The sequence below is a fragment of the Ammodytes marinus genome (assembly GCF_949987685.1).
Source record: "Ammodytes marinus genome assembly, chromosome: 16".
NCBI classification, from domain to species: Eukaryota; Metazoa; Chordata; class Actinopteri; order Uranoscopiformes; family Ammodytidae; genus Ammodytes; species Ammodytes marinus.
Genome location: NC_137220.1, coordinates 22,660,834 through 22,682,456, shown reverse-complemented (window position 1 = coordinate 22,682,456; position 21,623 = coordinate 22,660,834). Strand labels below are relative to the sequence as shown.

Here is a 21,623-nt window from a genome sequence, read left to right as displayed (position 1 = left end):
CTTTTTTTTTTTTCATTCAATAATTTTGGAGTCTCGCGCACACACTGGTGACGTCACGCGATGTTTTTAGTGCTATGGCGTACCAGGAAGGGGAGTCGCTTGAATCCTGGCTCAGTGAGTGCCTTATTCCCTCTTTTATGAATTAAATCATAAATATAATTAGCCAGATACATTGCTCCGGGCGACAAGTCAGTAAATCCAGTCAGCGAAGGAGCTGTCCGCGCGCTGACTGGCAGCTAGCAGAGGGTCCTTGGTGGATATAGTCTGCTGTCAGCTCCATTGACACAGACTGTATGGTCATTGACAGGATGGGTGGGGGGAGCTTTAAACAAACAATGCGTGGCTCTGATTTAACAGTGACAGCTCAGTGTGTTTAGGGATTGTTGAAGCCCTTGCAGAAGGATGTTGTGATTATAAGTGAAGCTTCATAACTGCAGCTGTTGCAGAGGGAAAACCAGATTCATTCAGAATGATGATAGAGCAGCACTGCTAACACAATGGACACTACAGCATTAATAACAAAGAGGCAGAACGATAACAACGACTGCACTGTTGTGTTTGATCATGGGGCCATCTGGGAGCCATATTCACACAGTAGGGTGTATATGTGCGTTCAGATCAAGTTCAGTGTTTTGTGTGTGTCTTTTCTACCAGATAAAGCCACACATCCATCAAACAGACAGGAGGACTGGGAGTACATTATAGGCTTCTGTGATCAGATCAACAAGGAACTGGAAGGGTATGTCAGTCTGTCAAGTATTTTCCAAAAGCCTTAAATTGTTTGTGTGTGTGTGTGTGTGTGTGTGTGTGTGTGTGTGTGTGTGTGTGTGTGTGTGTGTGTGTGTGTGTGTGTGTGTGTGTGTGTGTGTGTGTGTGTGTGTGTGTGTGTGTGTGTGTGTGTGTGTGTGTGTGTGTGTGTGTGTGTGTGTAAATGTGCTCACCTCAAAGCCAAGAAAAAAACGCTAATCTGTAATTTTCCTCTTGTCAGTCCTCAAATAGCTGTGACTCTGCTCGTCCACAAAATCCACTCGCCACAAGAATGGGAAGCTCTCCAGGCCCTCACAGTAAGACATGCTACAGCTAGACGACGTCAACAATACAAGACACCCCCATTATCCTCTTAACTACTGAAACAAACACTTCTTTGGGTCAAATCCTATATCTCAATTTTTTTGTGTGTGCGTGCAGGTGCTGGAGGCATGTATGAAGAACTGCGGGAGAAGGTTTCATAATGAAGTGGGAAAATACCGGTTTTTGAATGAGCTGATTAAAGTGGTGTCTCCAAAGGTGAGCTACAATGTCCAAGGAGGATTTGTTTTCTGCACGCTGACTGTACACGCCACTCCAGTCTTTTTTTTTTCTTTCTTTTTTTTTAAATCACCATTCTGTATTCCAGTACATGGGTGACAGCGCACCGGAGAAGGTGAAACTGAAGATCATAGAGATGCTGTACAGCTGGACAGTGGCTTTCCCCAACGAGCCTAAGATCAGTGAAGCCTACCAGACGCTGAGAAGACAGGGTGTGTTGAGGCGATTGAGTAAACATGGTGTGTGTGTGTGTGTGTGTGAAGATACATGAGCCTTTAAATAGAAGCGTATTAATCCAGTACTCCACGCTTTCTTCACCAGGCCTTGTAGCGCGTGACCCAGAGTTGCCGTTGGACAGGACTCTGATGCCGTCTCCTCCCACGCGACCCAAACATCCCGTGTTTGAAAACGAGGACATGGGCAAGGTGAGAGGGGGGGAAGGAAGGAGAATGTGTGTGTGATGGTGTAGTTCAATGCAGCTGTTTAAATGTGAAGGAGAAAGTGGATGGAATGGAAAGTCAGTGAATTTGATGAGATAAATTCCAGGAAAATGAAGGCAGGATAGCATTTGTCCGAGTTGAAACAAACATTGTGTGTGTGTGTGTGTGTGTGTGTGTGTGTGTGTGTGTGTGTGTGTGTGTGTGTGTGTGTGTGTGTGTGTGTGTGTGTGTGTGTGTGTGTGTGTGTGTGTGTGTGTGTGTGTGTGTGTGTGTGTGTGTGTGTGTGTGTGTGTGTGTGTGTGTGTGTGTGTGTGTGTGTGTGTGTGTGTGTGTGTGTGTGTGTGTGTGTGTGTGTGTGTGTGTGTACGTGTGTTTAGCTGCTTGCTGAGCTTCTCCGGAGTAAAAATCCAGAAGACCTTCAGGAAGCCAACAGGTTAATCAAAAACATGGTGAAAGAGGTGAGACATGTCAGAACTTAAAGGCTTACCCAGGGCCGCCGCTCCCTATACGCAGAGTACGCAGACTGCGTAGGGCACCAAGTTCCTGGGGGGGGCACCCCAAAAAAAAAATATATATAATTTTTTTTTTTTTTTTTTTTTTTTTAATTAAAAAGGAAAAAGAGATGGTCCGGCCCCCCCCCCAAAATAGTTTTTTTTTTTAAAAGTTCATGATAATCATTACATTACAAAAAATATATAAATTAGTTATGAACAGGCCCATCGTTGTTTTTTCTTAATTGTGTAACCTATCCAGGGGTGGATTACTGCACAGGCACACCGGGCACAGGCCCAGGGGCCCAAGGGCTCAGGGGGGCCCTTAGCCAGAGATACTGATAGTAACTTTTCATGTTGCATAGTCAAAGAGCTCAGTCACTGATGTCAATAACAGGGTCCAAAAAGGAATAGCCTAAATATAAGTACTCATTAAAATGTAACAAGATAGAAATCATCATGGGCCCCTCAACTAGTAGGGGAGAAATACAAAAGCAAGTTAAAAACAACAGCATTAGTAGCTCTGTCTAAGGGGGTTGAAGGCCCCCTCACACATACACAAATAAACTTTATATGTGTGAATTCTAAATTGTTCATATCCACCCTTTATCTGTTGAAATGGGCCCCTCCATCATAGAACATGGGTCTGCAGACCAATCTACTGTTTTTACAGTTGCAGAGTAAAGAGTGCTACCTGTTTAAGAAAAATCTGAAAAATAATGTTCCTTCTGCATCTCAGGATTTGATATCTCTCTAATCTCTAAAATTTCCTCACAAAGTGCACCAGATTGATGCATTTTACTTTAAAAAGGTAAAAAAAAATCCACCCACCCCCCAACAAGGTACAGGGTCCCTCCAACAATACCCCAAAATCCTGTGGGAAACACTGACTTCCTTAATATGTTTTTGCCATTAATTGTATGTATCCGTGTAGAAAATTCAGTGTACCTGACTGGATAGGGACAAGTGGGGGGCCCTTTAAGAGTGTAAGCCCAGGGGCCCATTATCTCATAATCAGTCTATGATCCTATCACTCAATTCCTTTGCAAAGGCAGTTTTTTCACAAGTTAAGCTGTTCTTTCTGTTAGTAAATGCTGGCAAATGTGCCAAAAAGCAGTCGCAGAGATCTCGCAAGGGCAAAAAAATTTCGCTCGCGCCCTATGGACGCGAGCTTCTGGGTGTTTTTTTTTGGGGGGGGGGGGGGGGGGGGCATCACTGACCATTTCTGCTTAGGGCACCCAAAAGCGTAGCAGCGGCCCTGGGCTTACCGGTCTTCCTTAAGAGTTTTTCTGCTAAAGCGTTATTACTTTTCTACTATTGCTATATTGATATTACCACAATCTTTTTCATATATCTCATTTTTATTGTTTAGTACATATACAGTACACATGTGTAATACAGTATACAGTATGAATCTGGTTTGTTTTGTCAGGACGAGGCGCGAGTGCACAAGGTGACAAAGCGCGTCCATACACTGGAGGAGATGAACATCAACGTCAAGCTGCTGACGGAGATGCTGTCCCACTACGATAGAGACAGATCCACTGAGTCAGACAGGGAGATCATAAAGGTGTGTGTCCATGCACACACACACACACACACACACAAATAAGATGGGAGACTTTAATCAGTTATTTAATCTACATGGAAGTAACTGGAATAGTTCCCTCTCAGCCACAAGGAAGAAGAAAAAAAAAGTATTGTGGGGCCAAACCAAATGTGTTCTCATTCAACTACTGAGCAATCTGCAAGTTTAGAATATAAATGACATGTTTAAATACATGCTACAGCAGTTACTTGTCTTACTTTATTTTTAATTATGTCGTTTCCTCTTCAATTTATAAACACGGTCTTGTACAAGGCATTTTTATTTGGTTGTTTTGTAAATCATTGACACTGGGCTTATCTAATCAGCTCTGAGAAAGTTCAACTGTTATTTCTTCTTATCTGCAATAACGAAACCAAAGTCAGAAAGGTAAACAATTACTATTCTCTGGTCACTTCACAACCTTATAGGTGCTGTAAGCGGAATGGTTCTTTTAGCTAACTTCCTGTCAGTTTCTGCAGTTAGCAGTCCCCTCACTCGTCCCTACGTCACCACATTAATGCACTGCGGTCTTCAAGCAGCAAGTTATCTAGCATCATCTCAGATCCATAAGTGTGATAAAACATGATTAAAAACCATCAAAACAGACATTGGGAAGGATTTTAACCTGCTCCGCCATTGTAGGCGCATACACATTCACCAATCTGTTGCTCTGGCGTGCACCGGCAGTGAGACCGTGGAGTGTATATACTATATTTGAGTGAGACGAGTGTCGGTTTGTAGCGTTCTCTCTTCTGATTGGATAAAAATTTCGGGATACTACAATAAGTTTATTTGCCGATTACATGCAAAGCAGCTGACTGAGAGATCGGCTTTATGAAACGCGCACATTATATAAGTGATCACTGTATGAATAAAGAGCGATTTTACACTTATATTAACATAAATACACCGCTTACTTCACCTTTAAGTTGTTACTTCACTGAAGAATCTGGCTTCCGTCGCCGCCTGCTGACATTACACGGAACAGTTTTAATGATCAGCTCGCTATATCAATCAACCAATTAGATTGGAGGTTTGAAACTGTTCAGAAAATACTAATTTTTTCCTTCCCTTTCTTTATTATATGTACATGTTTTCTGTCCTCAGATCTAAATTAAAAGTTGAACAAAACTCGAATGATCCTTGTACACTATCAACATGCATAAATAAGAGTCTTATTCGTGGTTGTGTCTGCCTAAGAATATTCAAACGTGTCCATGATGTTGTTTAATATTTTATAGCGTTAACAGAATGTAGAATATTGTTTGGATTCAATGTTTTGATTTAATTGTGTGAAGTTATTTTGTACATTTTGTATTTCTGACATTTAGGTCAACAAACTGCCCCGGTGTCACAGCTGCATTTTCAACTGCACACACAGCATCTCCTTTTTGTATTTTCCCTCCTCAGGAACTGTACGAGCGGTGCGACAAGCTGAGGCGCGCTGCTTTCAAAATGGCCACCGAGACGGAAGACAATGACGCTAGTTTAGGTCTGTTAGTTTGGTATGGTCTTTACACAGTTTGATCATTACATCATCTCATTCTGCCTATGACCTGTCACCCCTGACCTTTTGACCTCCTCAGGGGACATCCTGCAGGCCAGCGATGACCTGTCCAGGGTCATCAACTCCTATAAGAAGATCGTTGACGGGCAGCCCATCAACGGTGACAGCGAAGAGCCACAGTCCACTGCAGCTGCTCACGGTGATGGTGGTGCGAGACGTTTTTGTGATTATGTGTATTACGTGTTAGAGATACACCGATTCCACTACTTTTCAGTACAATCCAATTCCGATATCTGGGTTTTTCCGGATATCGGCTGATAACGATAATGTCCGATATCATATAGGCTACATAACTTTGTTGGTGGTGATGTTATGTGTAAAGTTAGGAAGGCTTAAGCAACACAGCAATTCTAATTTAAAAGAGAAACTAATATATAAAAAATAAATGCATAAAGGTTTATCTGAACTGCTTTGAACGGTTTGAATGCAGAAGAACATCAGAAGTCAACTTTTGAATTGCTAATTTCTTGGAGTTGTCAGTCCGATATCTGATACGTAGATTTCCAGCCATATCAGACCCGATATTGGATCGGATCGACCACGTCCCTGGCACGTGTTTTGCGTTTTACATACAACGTTTGATTATTTTATGCTTCAGATATTCTGCAATCGTGTTCATTAATTCAGCTGCTTTGAACTTTGTACACTCAGCAGATACCACCGACACACTGATCGACCTGGCAGGCCTGGACACTGTGAGCCCGCCTCAACCCGCCGCCACTCACCCACTGTTCTCCAACCCTGTCTCCATGGTTCCAATGGCTTCCTCCATCCCCGTCCCCATCCCCATCCCCGTCCTGCTTCCTCCTCCTCCCAAACACCTGGCTGGATCCCAGGGCAGCCAGAACAACAGCCCCAGTCACCTCCCCATGGACAAGGCCTTTACTGCACTCTCCCTCCTGGATGATGAGCTGCTGTCACTAGGTACTACATTTATTGTGACTACATGAGTTGGTAAAACACATTTAGGGAAATTTGCTTGGCTCTCTCCCGACTTTGTTCCTGTTTCCAGAATCCAGGCTAAACTAATCATCTTCTAGCCTTATATTTAACAGACAGATATGAGAGTGGTAAAAACTTCTCATCTACCTGTCGGCGAGAAGCGAATAATTCTCAAAATGCCAACTATTAATATATTGTAGCAATTACCTCGATGTGGTTTGGGAAACTACTGAAAAAAATATATATTCAAATGTACTAAATGTAAAGATTTTCTCTCCTTTGACGATTAAAAATGTTCGTACCCCATTTCAGGACTGAACGACCCCCCTTCCTCTCTGAGCAGCCAATCAAAACCCAAGATGGATGAATTGTCCAATCAGTGGACTTCCTTGCAGGTACATCTAACATAGGTTGCGTTCCGAATCGCATACTTTCTACTATATAGTATGTAGAAAAAAGATTTAGGATGTCCCGATTCTTGTGGCCAGATTTAGGATGGTTAGAAGTACCCGGATGTTCTACTTCATCTGGCCAAGATTGTTAGTGTTGAAAACTGCATCCTATTTGGGCGATTCTGACCCACAATCCAATGCGCACGTGAAGTGACGTCACATCGACGAAGCCTCCATATGAAAACAAACGGGGATGCGACGGATATAAAAGCAAGAGGCAAGATCAAGGCGCAATGTTATGATGAAATAAGAGAGTAAAAGTATGTCCCAATAGTATGCCTACTGCATCCTAACTAGATCATTTTTATCGTCGGATGTTGTATGTAGAATAGAAAAAAGAAAGAGTATGCGATTCGTAACGCAACCATAGTTTGTAAACCAATCCACAGCTTGTTGGTCCGTTTGTAATGGTAGAGAGACTAGAGAAGAAATTATCTCATCTCCACATCTCCTCTGCAGGCTCCAGCCTCCACTGTGGATATGTTTGGCAGTCTGGCCTGTTCAGGTCCAGTGGTGCCCCCAGCCCAACCAGCTGCTGCCACACACAGTCTCCAGAACCTCCAGGACCTGGCCATGATGGGCTTCTCAGATCCCAAGAGGTACGGAGACATATATTGTATTCCTGTCTCCACTATTGAATAGGAAATCATCTAACCATTCAAGCATATATTTGTCTATTTCCAATAGCATTTTGCCTTACGCCTAAAACCCACCAAAAGCGTCTTGCGAGTCTGTTGAAATGTACGCACACGTGTGAACGCACCGCTGAAGTGACTGTCTCTACCGGTCCTGTTTATTCAGCGTGTTTCAAATCATAGAACAAGGCAGCAGCCAAACTTTCTGTGCTGATAGCAGTTTTCCTCGTGTGAGTATTCCTTATCAAATTATCCATCAACACTGCTGCTATGGACCGCAATATAATAAAGGAGAAAAAGAAACGCTTCAGGTCGCTTGTACACACGTGCAGTGCAGCTGATGCTTTTGCCTAACGGGGCTGGTGGGGACAACGGCATAGAGTAACGCGGGCGTAAAAAAAACGTTTTAGGGGTTATTGTTCCCTCTCTACTAGATATTTTGAGAGGGTCTGAGAGTTGTAACATGTAAAGTTCACTTTAATGACCATATTGAATTGATATTGACGCTCTTAATTGACCAGTCCAGCAGTACTTTAAGGTCCTGTTGCAATCCATCTAGTGTTATTCTTTTCAGTTTGTCCAGCCAGATGACGACCAGAGGAAGCAGCTTTGGGATGCCTGCAGCAGCTCCAGCCCTGGTTCTGGGGCAGGGCTCTCCCTCCCTCCTCCAGGGTCCCATGCCCGGCTCTCCTGCTCTGTCCCAGGCCAAAGCCCAGAGCCTGGGCTCGGCCCCGGGCAGCCCCCTGTTCCGCTCTCTGTCCCCCTGCAGCCCTGCCCTCCTCCAGGGCAGCCCGGCCAGAGCCACAGACGCCTCCCTGAACAACGTGCACGTCCCTTTGGAGGCCATCAGACCCAGTAAGGACAGGGAACAGGAGGGAGGGATTGATAGGCTTGACTGGTTAAAGGTGGAGTCAACGATTCTGGAGAACGCTGGTTGTCAAAATCACTTTTTGTCAAAATCAGTGAATATCTCCTCACAATCAGTAGCAAGCAACATGCCTGTTTACAGAGCCTATGCTGTGTATTGACACTTTTTGCAGCACAAGCACACACTACGTACAGTTAGCAGATCGTGAGGATATTCACTGATTTTGACAAAAAGTGATTATGACTACAAGTGGTCTCAAGGATCGCTGAGTCCACCTTACTTTTTTTTTAGATGTTTTTTGGGCATTTTTATGCTTTATTGATAGTGCAGAGAGACATAGGTGAAATGGAGAAAGGGGAGTGACATGCAGAGTACGACCGCGGGCGGGAGTCGAACCCGGGTCTGCTGCTTGGCCCGGCCCGGGGGGGGGGGGGGGACGCCCTACCAACTGAGCTAAGGGCGCCCCCGAGTCCACCTTACTTTAATGGAATGACTAATGACTTTGTCTGCCCGCTGCTGATTTGCTGTGCCCATGTCTGTCCTCAGGTAGAGTGCTGCCAGTGACGGCCTACGATAGGGACGGTGTTCGCATGCTCCTCAACTTTGCGTCTGACTGTCCGCCTGGCAGGCCAGACGTGTTGGTGATGGTGGTGTCCATGCTCAACACAGCGCCCCTGCCTGTTCACAATGTGGTAGTGCAAGCTGCCGTCCCCAAGGTAGAGATATTCACTCCTCCTGTATGTATATTCATGTATTTTTTTGTATTTGCTATGTTGTCTTTTCTATGGTTAGAAGTCAGTGTTGTGGTCCCTCACATGCCAAAGATTTAACAGGTTTTTATTCTGAACATTTAATGATCATGCTCTTTTAAAATTCCTTATTAAAGGTGCTGTAAGCGGAATAGTTCTTTTAGCTAACTTCCTGTCAGTTACTGCAGTTAGCAGTCCCCTCGCTCGTCCCTACGTCACCACATTAATGCACTGAGTGATTATCAGCGAGTTATCTAGCATCATCTCAGGACCATAAGTGTGATAAAACATGATATGACATGAAAACCATCAAAACAGACATTGGGAAGTATTTTTACCTGCCCCGCCACTGTAGGCGCATAAACATTCACCCATCTGTTGCTCTGGCGTGCACCGGCAGTGAGACCATGAGTGAGACAGGTGTCGGTTTGTAGCGTTCTCTCTTGTGATAGGATAAAAAATTTCGGGATCCTCCAATAAGTTTATTTGTCGATTACATGCAGAGCAGCTGACTGAGAGATCGGCTTTATGAAACGCGCACATTATGAAAGTGATCACTGTATGAATAAAGAGCGATTTAACACTTATATTAACATAAATAAACCGCTTACTTCACCTTTAAGCGTGGGCACATTTGATTTGATAATGTAGTACTTTGACATGAAACCTTGAGGCATGTTTTACACAAACTTTTTCACACCAATTACCATACGACTCATGCATGTACTGATGTGTCTACATAATCTAATATAAAAACTATTCTAACATGATATGTAGTAATAGCCAAGCAGTGTGCCCATAGGTGGTGGCATAGAGGTTTAAACTGACACGTAAACATTACATCACAGGTTCAGTTTGGTCACATGCCCCTTCTCGAGTTACACATTTGTTTGTTTTGTGTTACTATCCTTCAGAGGAGACATGCTAAAACGTGAATTAATCGTTTTATTAAAGGTTTTACAAATAGAGCGCTGACTTTTCCTTTCATCCTCCCCAGTCAATGAAGGTGAAGCTGCAGCCTCCATCGGGAACAGAACTGGCCCCGTTTAACCCTATCATACCTCCAGCCGCAATTACCCAGATCATGTTCCTCACCAATCCAACCAAGGTAGGGGACATATTAACACTTAAAGGTGGAGTCAGTGATTCTGGAGACACTTGTTGTCAAAATCCCTTCCTCTCAAAATTGACAAATGTATCCTCACGGTCAGCTAACTGTACATACTGTGTGTGTGCTGAAAATAAATCGGGTGTTAATACACTGCCCAGGCTCTGTAAACTGGCCTGTTAGAATACAGGTAGCGGACTGTCAAGAGATATTCAGTGATTCTTTTACAGCAAGCATTCTCCAAAATCGCTGACTCCACCTTTTAAGAACATACAGTATCTCACAAAAGTGAGTACACCCCTCACATTTCTTCACATTTTTCTTTATATCTTTTCATGGGACAACACTGAATAAATGACACTTTGATACAATGTAAAGTAGTCATTGTACAGCTTGTATAACAGTGTAAATTTACTGTCCCCTCAAAATAACTCGACACACAGCCATAAATGTCTAAACTGCTGGCAACAAAAGTGAGTACACCCCTTAGAAAAAATTTACAAATTGGGCCCAAAGTGTAAATATTTTGTGTGGCCACCATTATTTTCCAGCACTGCCTTAACCCTCTTGGGCATGTAGTTCACTAAAGCTTCACAGGTTGCAACTGGAACCCTCTTCCACCCATTTATGACAGCATCACAGAGCTGGTGGATATTAGAGACCTTGCGCTCCTCCACCTTCCATTTGAGGATGCCCCAAAGATGCTCAATAGGGTTTAGGTCTGGAGACATGCTTGGCCAGTCCATCACCTTTACCCTCAGCTTTTTTAGCAAGCCACTGTTCATCTTGGAGGTGTGTTTGGGGTCGTTATCATGTTGCAATACCACCCTGCGGCCCAGTTTACGAAGGTTGAGTGCACGTGGTCAGCGTCGTACACAGAGGTTGGCTTTGGAAAATAGACGTATGAGTGCTGCCAGCATTGCTGAAGGGCTTGAAGGGGTGGGGGGGTCAACCTGTCAGTGCTCAGACCATATGCCGCACTCTGCATCATACTGGTCTGCATGGCTGTCATCCCAGAAGGAAGCCTATTCTAAAGATGATGCACAAGAAACCCCACAAAAAGTTTGCTGAAGACAAACAGACTACGGACATGGATTACTGCAACCATGTCCTGTGGTCTGATGAGACCAAGATACATTCATTTGGTTCAGATGGTGTTAAGAGTGTGGAGCGGCAAACAGGTGAGGAGTACAAAGACAAGTGTGTCTTGCCTAGAGTCAAGCATGGTGGTTGGAGTGTCATGGTCTGGGGCTGCATGAGTGCTGCCAGCACTGGGGATCTACAGTTCATTGAATTCTAACATGTACTGTGACATACTGAAGCAGAGCATGATCCCCTCCCTTCATAAACTGGGCCGCAGGGCAGTACTGCAACATGATAACGACCCCAAACACCCCTCCGAACGACCACTGGCTTGCTAAAGAAGCTGAGGGTAAAGGTTATGGACTGGCCAAGCATGTCTCCAGTCTTAAACCCTATTGAGCATCTTTGGGGCATCCTCAAACGGGAGATGGAGGAGCGCAAGGACTCTAATATCCACCAGCTCCTTGATGTCTTCATGAATGGGTGGAAGAGGGTTCCAGTGGCAACCTGTGAAGCTCTGGTGAACTCCATGCCCAAGAGGGTTAAGGCAGTGCTAGAAAATAATGATGGCAAAACAAAATATTGACACTTTGGGCCCAATTTGGAAAAAAATTCTTAGGGGTGTACTCACTTTTGTTGCCAGCAGTTTAGACATTAATGGCTGTGTTTCGAGTTATTTTGAGGGGACAATGAATTTACACTGTTATACAAGCTGTACACTGACTACTTGACATTGTATCAAAGTGTCATTTGTTCAGTGTTGTCGCATGGAAAGATATAATGAAATATTTGAAGAAATGTTAGGGGTGTACTCACTTTTGTGAGATACTGTATATACGGAAACCGCTAAAGATTTGAACATGATATTTTGTAATTTGCTGGTGTTTTGTCTATTGCCATGTGTTTTCTTAAGTTGCAGTGCTGTGAGCTCTCAGGGACATCGTAGCTTAAAGACCTTTTGTGTGTGCCATCTTCACAGGAAAAGGTTCGCCTGCGCTACAAGCTAGCCTTCACACTGGGAGACCGCCAGTGTAACGAGGTCGGGGAGGTGGACCAGTTCCCCCCACAGGAGACATGGGGTCATCTATAGCAGTGTGCAGGCCTGCTAGCACGCAGCAGGGACGCTCCATGAAGGGAATGGTGTGTGTGTAGTCGCATCCATCCCAGAGAGAAAGGAGGCACTCCACCTTTCAGCTTTACATTCCTTATAGTTGTTCCCATTTGTGGCCATTGTGACAACTGGCAGTTGAGAAGCTAGTTTGGATTATACAGTGCTTGTATAAGTGTCTGCAGATAGCTAACAAACTAAAGATATACACTGGCAAATGACACAGCCGGGGTGTTTACAGGTCGATGGTAGTGAGATAAATATTCTAATGGAGTCCCCTCCCCCCCATGAGTATAACAGATTTGAATGTACTTGAACTATAAATATCTCGTGCATTAGAGCTCAGCCTGACTGACGGGATGCATTGCAGCGTAACAAAAATCTTATAAAACTAAATTATCCTCGTAGCTAACAGAGCCTAAGAAACAACATTTTTGCGTTTATTGTGAGCACACAGAAAACATACTTGAGTATATCCAGATATTTGGAAATGGGATCTTGCAGATAGCATTACAAGGTGGAAAGTACTGTAAACCAGGAAGATAGTTGACAGTTCATGTATTTTATTATTCCATGATTTACTTCAGCCATCAACATTTTTTGTCATGGTCAAGAATCTGTATTTATCTATTATTATACTCGCAAATGTTGCCTCGTTTTACGTTAATGGAGCAACAATGTTAAGTTTTGTGCTGTTAAGGCAAGCAACTGCACTTTAGATGTTAGTTTCTCAAATGACATACCGTACCTTAAATATACCGTTATGACTTGAATCTCTGTTCAACTTCAGTTTTATTTAATGTGATTATTTCTTAAAATATACAAAAGGTGATTCGCCTAGACTGTCAGCATTCCAGTCATGATTTTAGCAGTGGGTATTGTACAGATATTATTTCTGTTTTTAAATAAGTTTATTCCTCTACCAGTGGTCAGTATTGGGATTTTTTTTTAGTCGCATTTATTATTTTCTGTTATAGTATTTCAGTGCATCACTGAAACTAGAAAATGTGAACTGAAAAATCGGAATTAAAATGTTTTGGCTCGAAATGGGAAATCTGTCACCAGGCAGATAACTTCAGCAGTGGAATAGAGTGGAACTGTTGTGAGTACATTTTCATATATCAGTCCACCCTTAGGCCCCTTGTCTGGTATCCCTCAACTCAACGTGATGTGGGACATCCAGAAGTGTGTGTGTGTTAAATGTACATAGTGTGTAATGTACGTACATTTGTTGTACAACAAGTTACGTGAACATGTGACGTGTAGATTTTGGGAGAGTGTTTGGTCTGTACATACTGTATGAAGTGCCATGTGATCGCTGCATGAAAAAATAAATGTTTGTTTAATGGTGTTCTGATTTCTTTAATATTGTGAAATGCAGGATAACAAAGTATTTTTTTTTAAAGCGAAGTACAATATTGTTTTATTATCAAAGAGCACATTTTCATTACATCAATTTTATATACAGTACAAAAATGCAAAAGAGCTCTTTCTTTTTTGCTTTGTCAACATTTATGCTTCCACAGTCCCCTCTTCAGCTATAGCCTTAGCCAGATTCCTGGCCAGAGCCAGTCTCAGGACCTCCACTTTAGTCAGCTCTATGTCTCCATCCTGAAATGACAAATACACTGGAATAAGAAGGGAATGGGATGTATGTCTTTAACACTGGAGCAGATCCTTGGATCCCAGCTGTAGGAGAAACACACTTGACGGCATCAGTCCATTGCAATTCAAGTAATGCATCAGGAAATAAATTGTTCTCTGGAAGTTACATTTTAAAATTAAAAAAAAAAATAAAAATCAACATTGAGAACTTGACACTGGTTGGCTAGCTGTGTACCTGCATGTCTGTGCCGGTAGCTGTGGTGTTGGGTGAGGAGGTGAGCTCCCCTAAACAGAACATCAGCTCGTGGGTTTGGTCTGCTGAGAAGATCACCTACAAATGTTTGACAAAGCAAAGAAACGTCTTGCAACATGAATGACATCAGGACTAACGTTTACTATATAAAATTCATTTGGAAAAAGGAAAGCAAAAGAGAAGCAGGATCCACTCTTAAGATTTGGACTTCTTGAGACTAGTAGTTGAAAATGTATGACTGTGATCGAGCATACGTTTATTGTGTCATCATAGACATGCATTGAAATAAAGAGAACAAGACGTCATTATGCAGCTCTTGGAAATGGTAATGGGTATTTTAATTGCTTTCTGATGATTTATATTTACTTAGCATTCTTTGTTGTCTACGATGTTATGTAAAATGTCATATTTTGATCATAGATTATCCATTTGTCAAAATGAACTACAGAACATTCTAAAAGAATGCAGGGAATTCAATTTGAAAATGAGTGTGTATTTAAACCGCAGCAAACGATAATATCCATTAGACATTTTAATACAAATCTTGATGATATATCTGTAATAAACCTAATTTTTGCGATTATAATGATAAAAGGTTTTGGTATACTGAGTGCTGTGTAGTGGCTGACCTCTTTCTGCTCCAGTAGAGGCAGGGCGTCTGTCAGCAGGGTCAACCAGAAGCTGCGGGGGGCGATCTTGGCCGTCATCAGGGAGAGGAGCAACTTGGCCGCATCACCGAAGCGCTGTTCTCCGTACAACTTGTGGAATTCACGGTATTTCCCTAGTGGTGAAAAATAGAGCAATGTTTTCAGACTGCACGATGGACCCCGGATAACTTTTATGACAATCAATCCAATTTGGGAAGATGTTATTGCAAAGAATAGAAGTGCAATTTGATCATTAATCTGCATCTAATTTACAGCTCAAATGCTTCCACAATATTTTTTTGCCATTTTTGCTTTATTAGACAGTATAGGGAGGCAGAGATTAAATGGGGCAGAGAGGAGAAGACAAGCAGAGAACAAACGGGACCCCTCAGTTGGGGTACCAAGCCGTCTGAAATGGTCCCAAAAGGATGGAGCTGCTACACACTGCAGTCAACAGAATAAATCCTGTATTATAACGCAGTGTGTTATCACCTCGGCGAGATTGGAGAGACTTGAGTTTAGCGAAAACTATCGGCGCGCAGCTCTGTTTATTGTGTGGCGTTTTCATTTGAGTTGATGAGCGGGCTACACTGTGTCCTGCTGCTACAATTGGCTCAATGCTTTGACCCATATTCTGGCCGCGGCTATTGCCATCCTGCGTACCAAAATAAGGCTGCAGTCTGCGGTAGAAATGCAAGCCAGATCTAGCGTAACCAAACTGACCCGATCCGAGCTACACCGCTCAGTGGAAACGAGACATAAGTGTATGTGCCTTTTTCAGCAAAAAAAAACAAACAAACAGATAGTACTTTAATGAACTCTGTATGACTTCTTAATAAATACAGAGATCGTTTTACAAACTAGAGTTGAATTTATAGAAACACGTTTTTTTCATATAGGCTGTACTTAAATAAACAGAGAAGTTCTTATAAATGGCTAATCTCTTTTCACTGATATTCTAGCCGTAGAACACGCTGTCACATGCTGTTACATTAAGCAGTACATGGCTTTATTTATATCTGTGTGTGTGTGTGTGTGCACATGTCTCTGTGTCTGGCTCTCATGTGACAGCCTAAAGAGACTTTAAGAAGAAGAAGAAGTACTGTATTAATCTCTCTTGTGGAAATGCTTGCAAGACGATCTGAATGTTCCCTCACTTGATGTATGAATAACTTTGCGAGGAACACCACGGTGCAAAAAGTCACACAAGTGAAGCAGCGCTAGCAATGCTGCAGTGGGTTTCTCATACCGAGGAAAGTTAGCCTGTCGCTGAGCAGCATTGCAGGACCCAGGTTGTCTATCAGGTCCAAGTCAGAGAAGGTCCCTCTGGCGCAGTAATCTTGTAAGAACCTGAGACAAACACACACACACACACACACACACACACACACACACACACACACACACACACACACACACACACACACACACACACACACACACACACACACACACACACACACACACACACACACACACACACACACACACACACACACACACACACACACACACACACACACACACACACACACACACACACACACACACACACACACTTTAAACAACTTGGAGATGCAACCTCACAAAAAAAAAATCCACAGGGAGACCAACAAGCTGTAATTTATCTGAGAGCTCAAACAAACTACAATGCTTTTTTTTTCACATCACCACACGTCCTTACTTACACTTTATTTTCCTGTTTGAGTAATATTAAAAAAGCAGCCTGTCCTCGTTCGATAGTACAGAATCAACCTCTTTGTTGCTCTTTAGAGTTTATAGTGGAAACAGTGTTAAAGTCTGTTAATGTGTGAACTAGACAAGCCGATCTCTAGAAGGCCTTTTCTCAGTGTTTGGGTTCTCTGAAGATGATTCTACTAACAAGGTTCCGGTCAAAGACATTAAAGCTGGGGTGGAGGATTTGGGGAGAAAATGGCAGTTGGGATAGAGATTCGAATCCAAATACCTCAACCGCTCCACTTGTTCTCTTAGGTCCCTCCCCTATGGTCCCTCCCTGACACGCTCTACACCAACAAAGTCGTGCCAAAGTGAATGGACAGTCCCAACAGCCAATAAGAACAGAGAATCGGAGCCTCGCTCTGATTTGTCAAAGTTTACAGCTCGTTAACTTTTGACCAATCAGAAATCACATACCCCAGCTTTAACAGTGTTGAGGATGCATTTTGAAGAATAAGTGCATTTGTTATGGGAACTGACCTCTCTGAAATGAGGGTGGCAAAGGCAGCATCTTTAGCCCTGATGCTCCAGGAGAGAGCAGAGCCCAGTCTATTGTTCCTCAGGGCCCGCGTAGCCATGATCTTACAGATACTCCGCACTAGATGAGGGCAAGAAATGAAAATGTTTAACTCTCTAACACATTGGAACAAACTAAATGACTACTGTAATGTCTGTGAGTGTGTAATACAACTGAACACTACCTTGCTCTGACATTTGCCTCTGCTCACAGATCCTGAGGACTTTGAGGGCTTTGCGCTCCGTGTCTAAAGGCACACGTTCGATCAGCAGCTCCAGGTAGACGTGACCAAACTCTGGACAGTGGTCAAAGTAGTCCACGGCCAGCTGCCACAGACTGAACACACAACAGCACGTGCAGAGGTCAGTTACAACATTGTGATGATCCTGCTGTCAGATAGCTCTGTGTAAACTGTGCTGACCCCCATTCAGTGCACTGAATTAATATATATACTGTAGTAAATGACATAGTTAGTGAAAATAAACGTTTTAAATCTTTTTTTTAACTCCAAAGGCCATGTGTTTCCTGAACCAGTTTTCATATTTAATATAAACCAATCGGCAAAGTAATAATTGTATTACTATTTTATTCATAGTGAGTCTTAGAAGGCCATACCTGTGATGAGTGAAGAGACCTGAAGCATATTCTAACAGGAGAAACTCTCTCAGGTTGGAGCCAAAGCTGAACAAGAGAACACACAGAGAGAGAGAGAGAGAGAGAGAGAGAGAGAGAGACAGTAAATGTTAGGTGAAGAAAGTGTGTGATCTTGTTATCTCTGGAATCTGGATTAAAAGTGCAAAAATGCTGCCAAAGCGCCCTTACTGTAGATTGTGAGACTGGAGGAGTTTGCAATGGTCCAGTAGATCTGTCAAATGGGCCACAAACCACCAGTTGTTGAGAGCGATGCTGAAGGGACACATAATAGGAGATGGTTGGTGACGTTGAAATAGTTTAGACTGTAGACAATAAAAGCAGGTATGTAATGTGGCTTCATTATGTAGATGGATGTCATCTCCAACATGTTACCTGCAGTCTTTGATGACCTGATGGATGTCAAACTCAAAGGCAGCCAGTAAGATGCTGTCCAGTGGCTCTGGGACACTCCTCGAGTCCAGGAACATGGTCATGCAGGACTGCAACACACACACGCACACGCACACGCACACACACACGCACACACACACACACACACACACACACACACACACACACACACACACACACACACACACACACACACACACACACAGTTAAAAACAGAAATGTAGTAACAGTGAGTAGTATGACTGCTGAGTGGTGCAGCGGTGTATTGTACCTGTGCATAGTAGTGTAACTCAGTGGGCTTGACTGTGGGGTGGCAGAAGAGCAGTCTAGTGACCAGGAAGTGGTACCAGGTGCTCAGCAGTTCTTTGTGCGCCAGCAAAGAGTCTTCATCCCCCACTAGGATCTAGAATGGAATGAAACAACAAGTACAAAACGGTGTCTGATTAGTGTTACTTAAGATTTGTAAAACTTCCACAGTGCAATCAATGCACAAGAGTACATGGAACTATAGGTATGCAATGATATGGATAACTTGCACGAAACCCCATTGCAGATACACTATACTATACTATAGATATTATTTGACATATTCTGCAAGCCATTGAAATGCTAACCTTGCAGATGAGCTCCAGGTGTTGGTTGCTGGCAAAGGAGTTGTCGTGCAGGCAGCGGTCCACCTCCTCGTGCCAGTGTCTCCACTTCACATCAAACTCTGTCAGTGTCTGGGTGCCACCAGGCTGAAGGAGTAAGATCACAAGAGTCAAAAGAGTCAGGGCCTATGACGGCTCACATATTACTGTTGTGGAAATCTTAATGGGTAACCGCCAGCTAATTCATATTATTTCACAATCCCACACGTTATGCGTATATTACACATTTAAGAGGAATTTGGAATTTAAGGACAGGTTTTTGAACAGTTTACCATCAGGCGTATTCATAGATTCCTGATGATTCGGTCTATCTCTAATTAAATCTACAGAATAAAATAAAGCACTGCAATAGGATCTTACGTTGTAGAAGGGCATCTTGCTGAGCAGACTGTCCATCAGCTTAAACATCTTCCTGGCAGCGGGCTTTAGGGCGGCCTGCTTCACCAGCATCTGTCTGGCTTCTTCCAGCTGGCCCTGGAGCACATAACTCACCACCTGCACAGCGCACACACAGGACATGTGATAACTAAGACTTCACAATCTGCTCTACGTCAGACAAAATAACAAACCAAGAGTGAAATGTCGAGGATCAGTCTTGTATGATGGTTTTGTAAAAGATAACATTCTTGCTCAAATTTAAGGCTAAGTGTGTGTGTGTGTGTGTGTGTGTGTGTGTGTGTGTATATTAGCTTTTGTAGTTTTAAAGTGTGTGTATGTATGCATTGCACCCACCACATCCCAGTAGTCACGGTGCTCAGCAGGACTCTCACTTTGCAGCACTTCTCTGGCCTTTTCATCCACATCAGCCTTGTGTAACCTTACCCAGTCCAGGAGGTGGAGCAAGAGGGAACCCGCTGTGGAGACACACACACACACACACACACACACACACACACACACACACACACACACACACACACACACACACACACACACACACACACACACACACACACACACACACACACACACACACACACACACACACACACAGACAGAGAGAGCTGACTTCTATGTTTAGGTGCTTTCACAGTCTCAAAGTCAAGTTAAAGAATGTACAGGGGGTTAACCATTGACTACTTTCAAAAATTCTAACCTGGAGCAGCATCTATGAACAGCACTTCACACAGATTCCAGATGAGTTCAATAGCCAACAGAATGGACACCTGTCACACCAAAACAGAGGCTGAGGTTAGGAACATGTGAATAGAAAAAAAAATATTCCAAAATACATTCAATTAAGAGATAATAAAGGTTATTACTGCTCTACTAAGAAACTACTTTTCACCTAAAGATGTTATTTTCTCGGCATGTTGAGGCACAGAATACACACACACAGCAGTAGCACACATACCTGATTTCCATATTGCGTGGCTACTTCTCGATCTTTTGTAGAAACTGCAGTAGACAAGAGAAAAAGGTCACTTATCTCTAAGAATTAATGGCACTGAAGGCTAAAAAATAATAATTTTTTAAAATATTCTCACCTGCACATTGCTGAAGCTCCTCCATACATGCTCGTATTACCGACCTATAGTTTTTACTGATGCTGACAAATCTAAGGAGCAAAAGAGAAAGATCACGATAGGCTCTCACTTTCTGCAGGTAATTCATCATTTGTTACATAGGTTTACAGAAGAGAGAGGTCCATAAGTAGGCCTTACTGGGGTTTTTTGTTCTTGCTGGGGAGGTCCTCTCTGATGGTCTGCAGGCCAACAAAGATGTGATGGGACTCGTTGAAGAGTTTGCGTAAAATGGGGGAATATATGTCCTCGTCTTTCCTGACCTCATGGATGAAGGAGCAGCCTGATCCTTTGCCATCTGGAAAATACATTCAGGACGGAAATGAATGAGTGACATTAGGCACGACAGAGAGAGTGCAAGACAGCAGAGAGGGGCTTGGTTTGATATTATACACACACACACACACACACACACACGCGTACGTACCTGATGTTTTGTAAAGGGTCTCGTACACAAGGATGTCACCGGGACCCCATGCAAAGCCCAAATGATTTCCATCACTGGCAGCAGGAATGTTCTTTATTGAAAAAAAAGGAAAGAGACTGAAATGATATCGCATTACAGGTGATGGAAAGCTTTTTTTTTTTAATTAAGTTATAGACACAGATTGTGTTTTTTCACATCCGCGATTTCCAGCAGTCTGGCCACATTTTCAATTTCTCATGACATTAAATTGTTTTGCTCATATATTAAGAAGACTATTGATTCAACGATTAATTTAGTGTATTTTATGACTGGTCTTTTAGCGTTGTATCGATTGCTTATATATTTTCCAAACGAGTGTACTTCTGTGAATCATGTCATGTATGTTACTGTTTATGACACAGCTTATGAGTCTATTTTAGAATTACTAGTCATGTAGTTATCTTGTCACGCAAAAGTTAGCTTGTTAGCAATGCTAGCTTCAGTGGGAAAAAACGGGGGAACCTGTCTCCAGCGGTGACTTACGGTTATGGCTGGCTCAACGTCTACCTCCTCCATCAGCGAACAATATTATCGGTCCAATAAACTGTTAAATGACTGAGTATTCAGCTGAAAACCCTTCACTCCATGAACTACAGGTGCGGTGCTGCTTACGCGCCTCAGTCATTCATTCGAAAGCCCTTGGCGCATGTGTGATGATGTCACTAAGAGGCTGCCCTTTCTCGTGCCTGTTTTTCCCATATACCTATGGGTTTTCCATCTGCTGTGGCTGTGTTTGGCTCATAGTTTTGCCTCTGTCGTTTGACTGGCTCATGATGTGGTTTTGTACCGAAACAAAGATAATAGGTCAGCACAGATACTCAAATACTCTGGAAAGCTCTGGA

The 21,623-nt window shown here is 43.0% G+C and overlaps 2 protein-coding genes across 3 annotated transcripts; one reads left to right on the top strand and one right to left on the bottom strand.

Moving 5' to 3' along the window:
* Positions 1-57: 57 nt before the first annotated feature.
* On the top strand, positions 58-13,654 carry gga3b (golgi associated, gamma adaptin ear containing, ARF binding protein 3b; the record flags this gene model as incomplete). Of its 2 annotated transcripts, none has more annotated exons than XM_080043304.1 (17): positions 58-114; positions 655-739; positions 989-1,064; positions 1,189-1,287; positions 1,397-1,520; positions 1,630-1,733; positions 2,126-2,206; positions 3,672-3,809; positions 5,238-5,319; positions 5,414-5,542; positions 6,046-6,318; positions 6,649-6,731; positions 7,248-7,387; positions 7,998-8,278; positions 8,838-9,007; positions 10,038-10,148; positions 12,211-13,654. In XM_080043304.1, the coding sequence occupies 17 exons, from the start codon at positions 75-77 to the stop codon at positions 12,319-12,321; spliced, it is 2,127 nt and encodes a 708-aa protein (XP_079899430.1). In that variant the 3' UTR covers positions 12,322-13,654. The 2 variants fall into 2 exon arrangements, with proteins under 2 accessions (XP_079899430.1, XP_079899429.1); XM_080043303.1 differs by having other exon boundaries at positions 75-114; positions 6,049-6,318.
* A 39-nt stretch (positions 13,655-13,693) lies between these two features.
* On the bottom strand, positions 13,694-21,414 carry nup85 (nucleoporin 85). Its single transcript, XM_080043602.1, has 19 exons — positions 21,265-21,414; positions 20,743-20,833; positions 20,457-20,613; positions 20,280-20,350; positions 20,147-20,190; positions 19,889-19,958; positions 19,525-19,646; positions 19,153-19,287; positions 18,757-18,879; positions 18,414-18,545; positions 18,125-18,231; positions 17,921-18,004; positions 17,714-17,779; positions 17,283-17,434; positions 17,062-17,179; positions 16,094-16,194; positions 14,827-14,978; positions 14,180-14,275; positions 13,694-13,950 (listed from the first exon to the last, which is right to left on the bottom strand). Exons 1-19 carry the CDS (start codon positions 21,295-21,297, stop codon positions 13,852-13,854), a joined length of 1,953 nt encoding a protein of 650 aa, XP_079899728.1. The 5' UTR covers positions 21,298-21,414; the 3' UTR covers positions 13,694-13,851.
* Between the last annotated feature and the right edge of the window lie 209 nt (positions 21,415-21,623).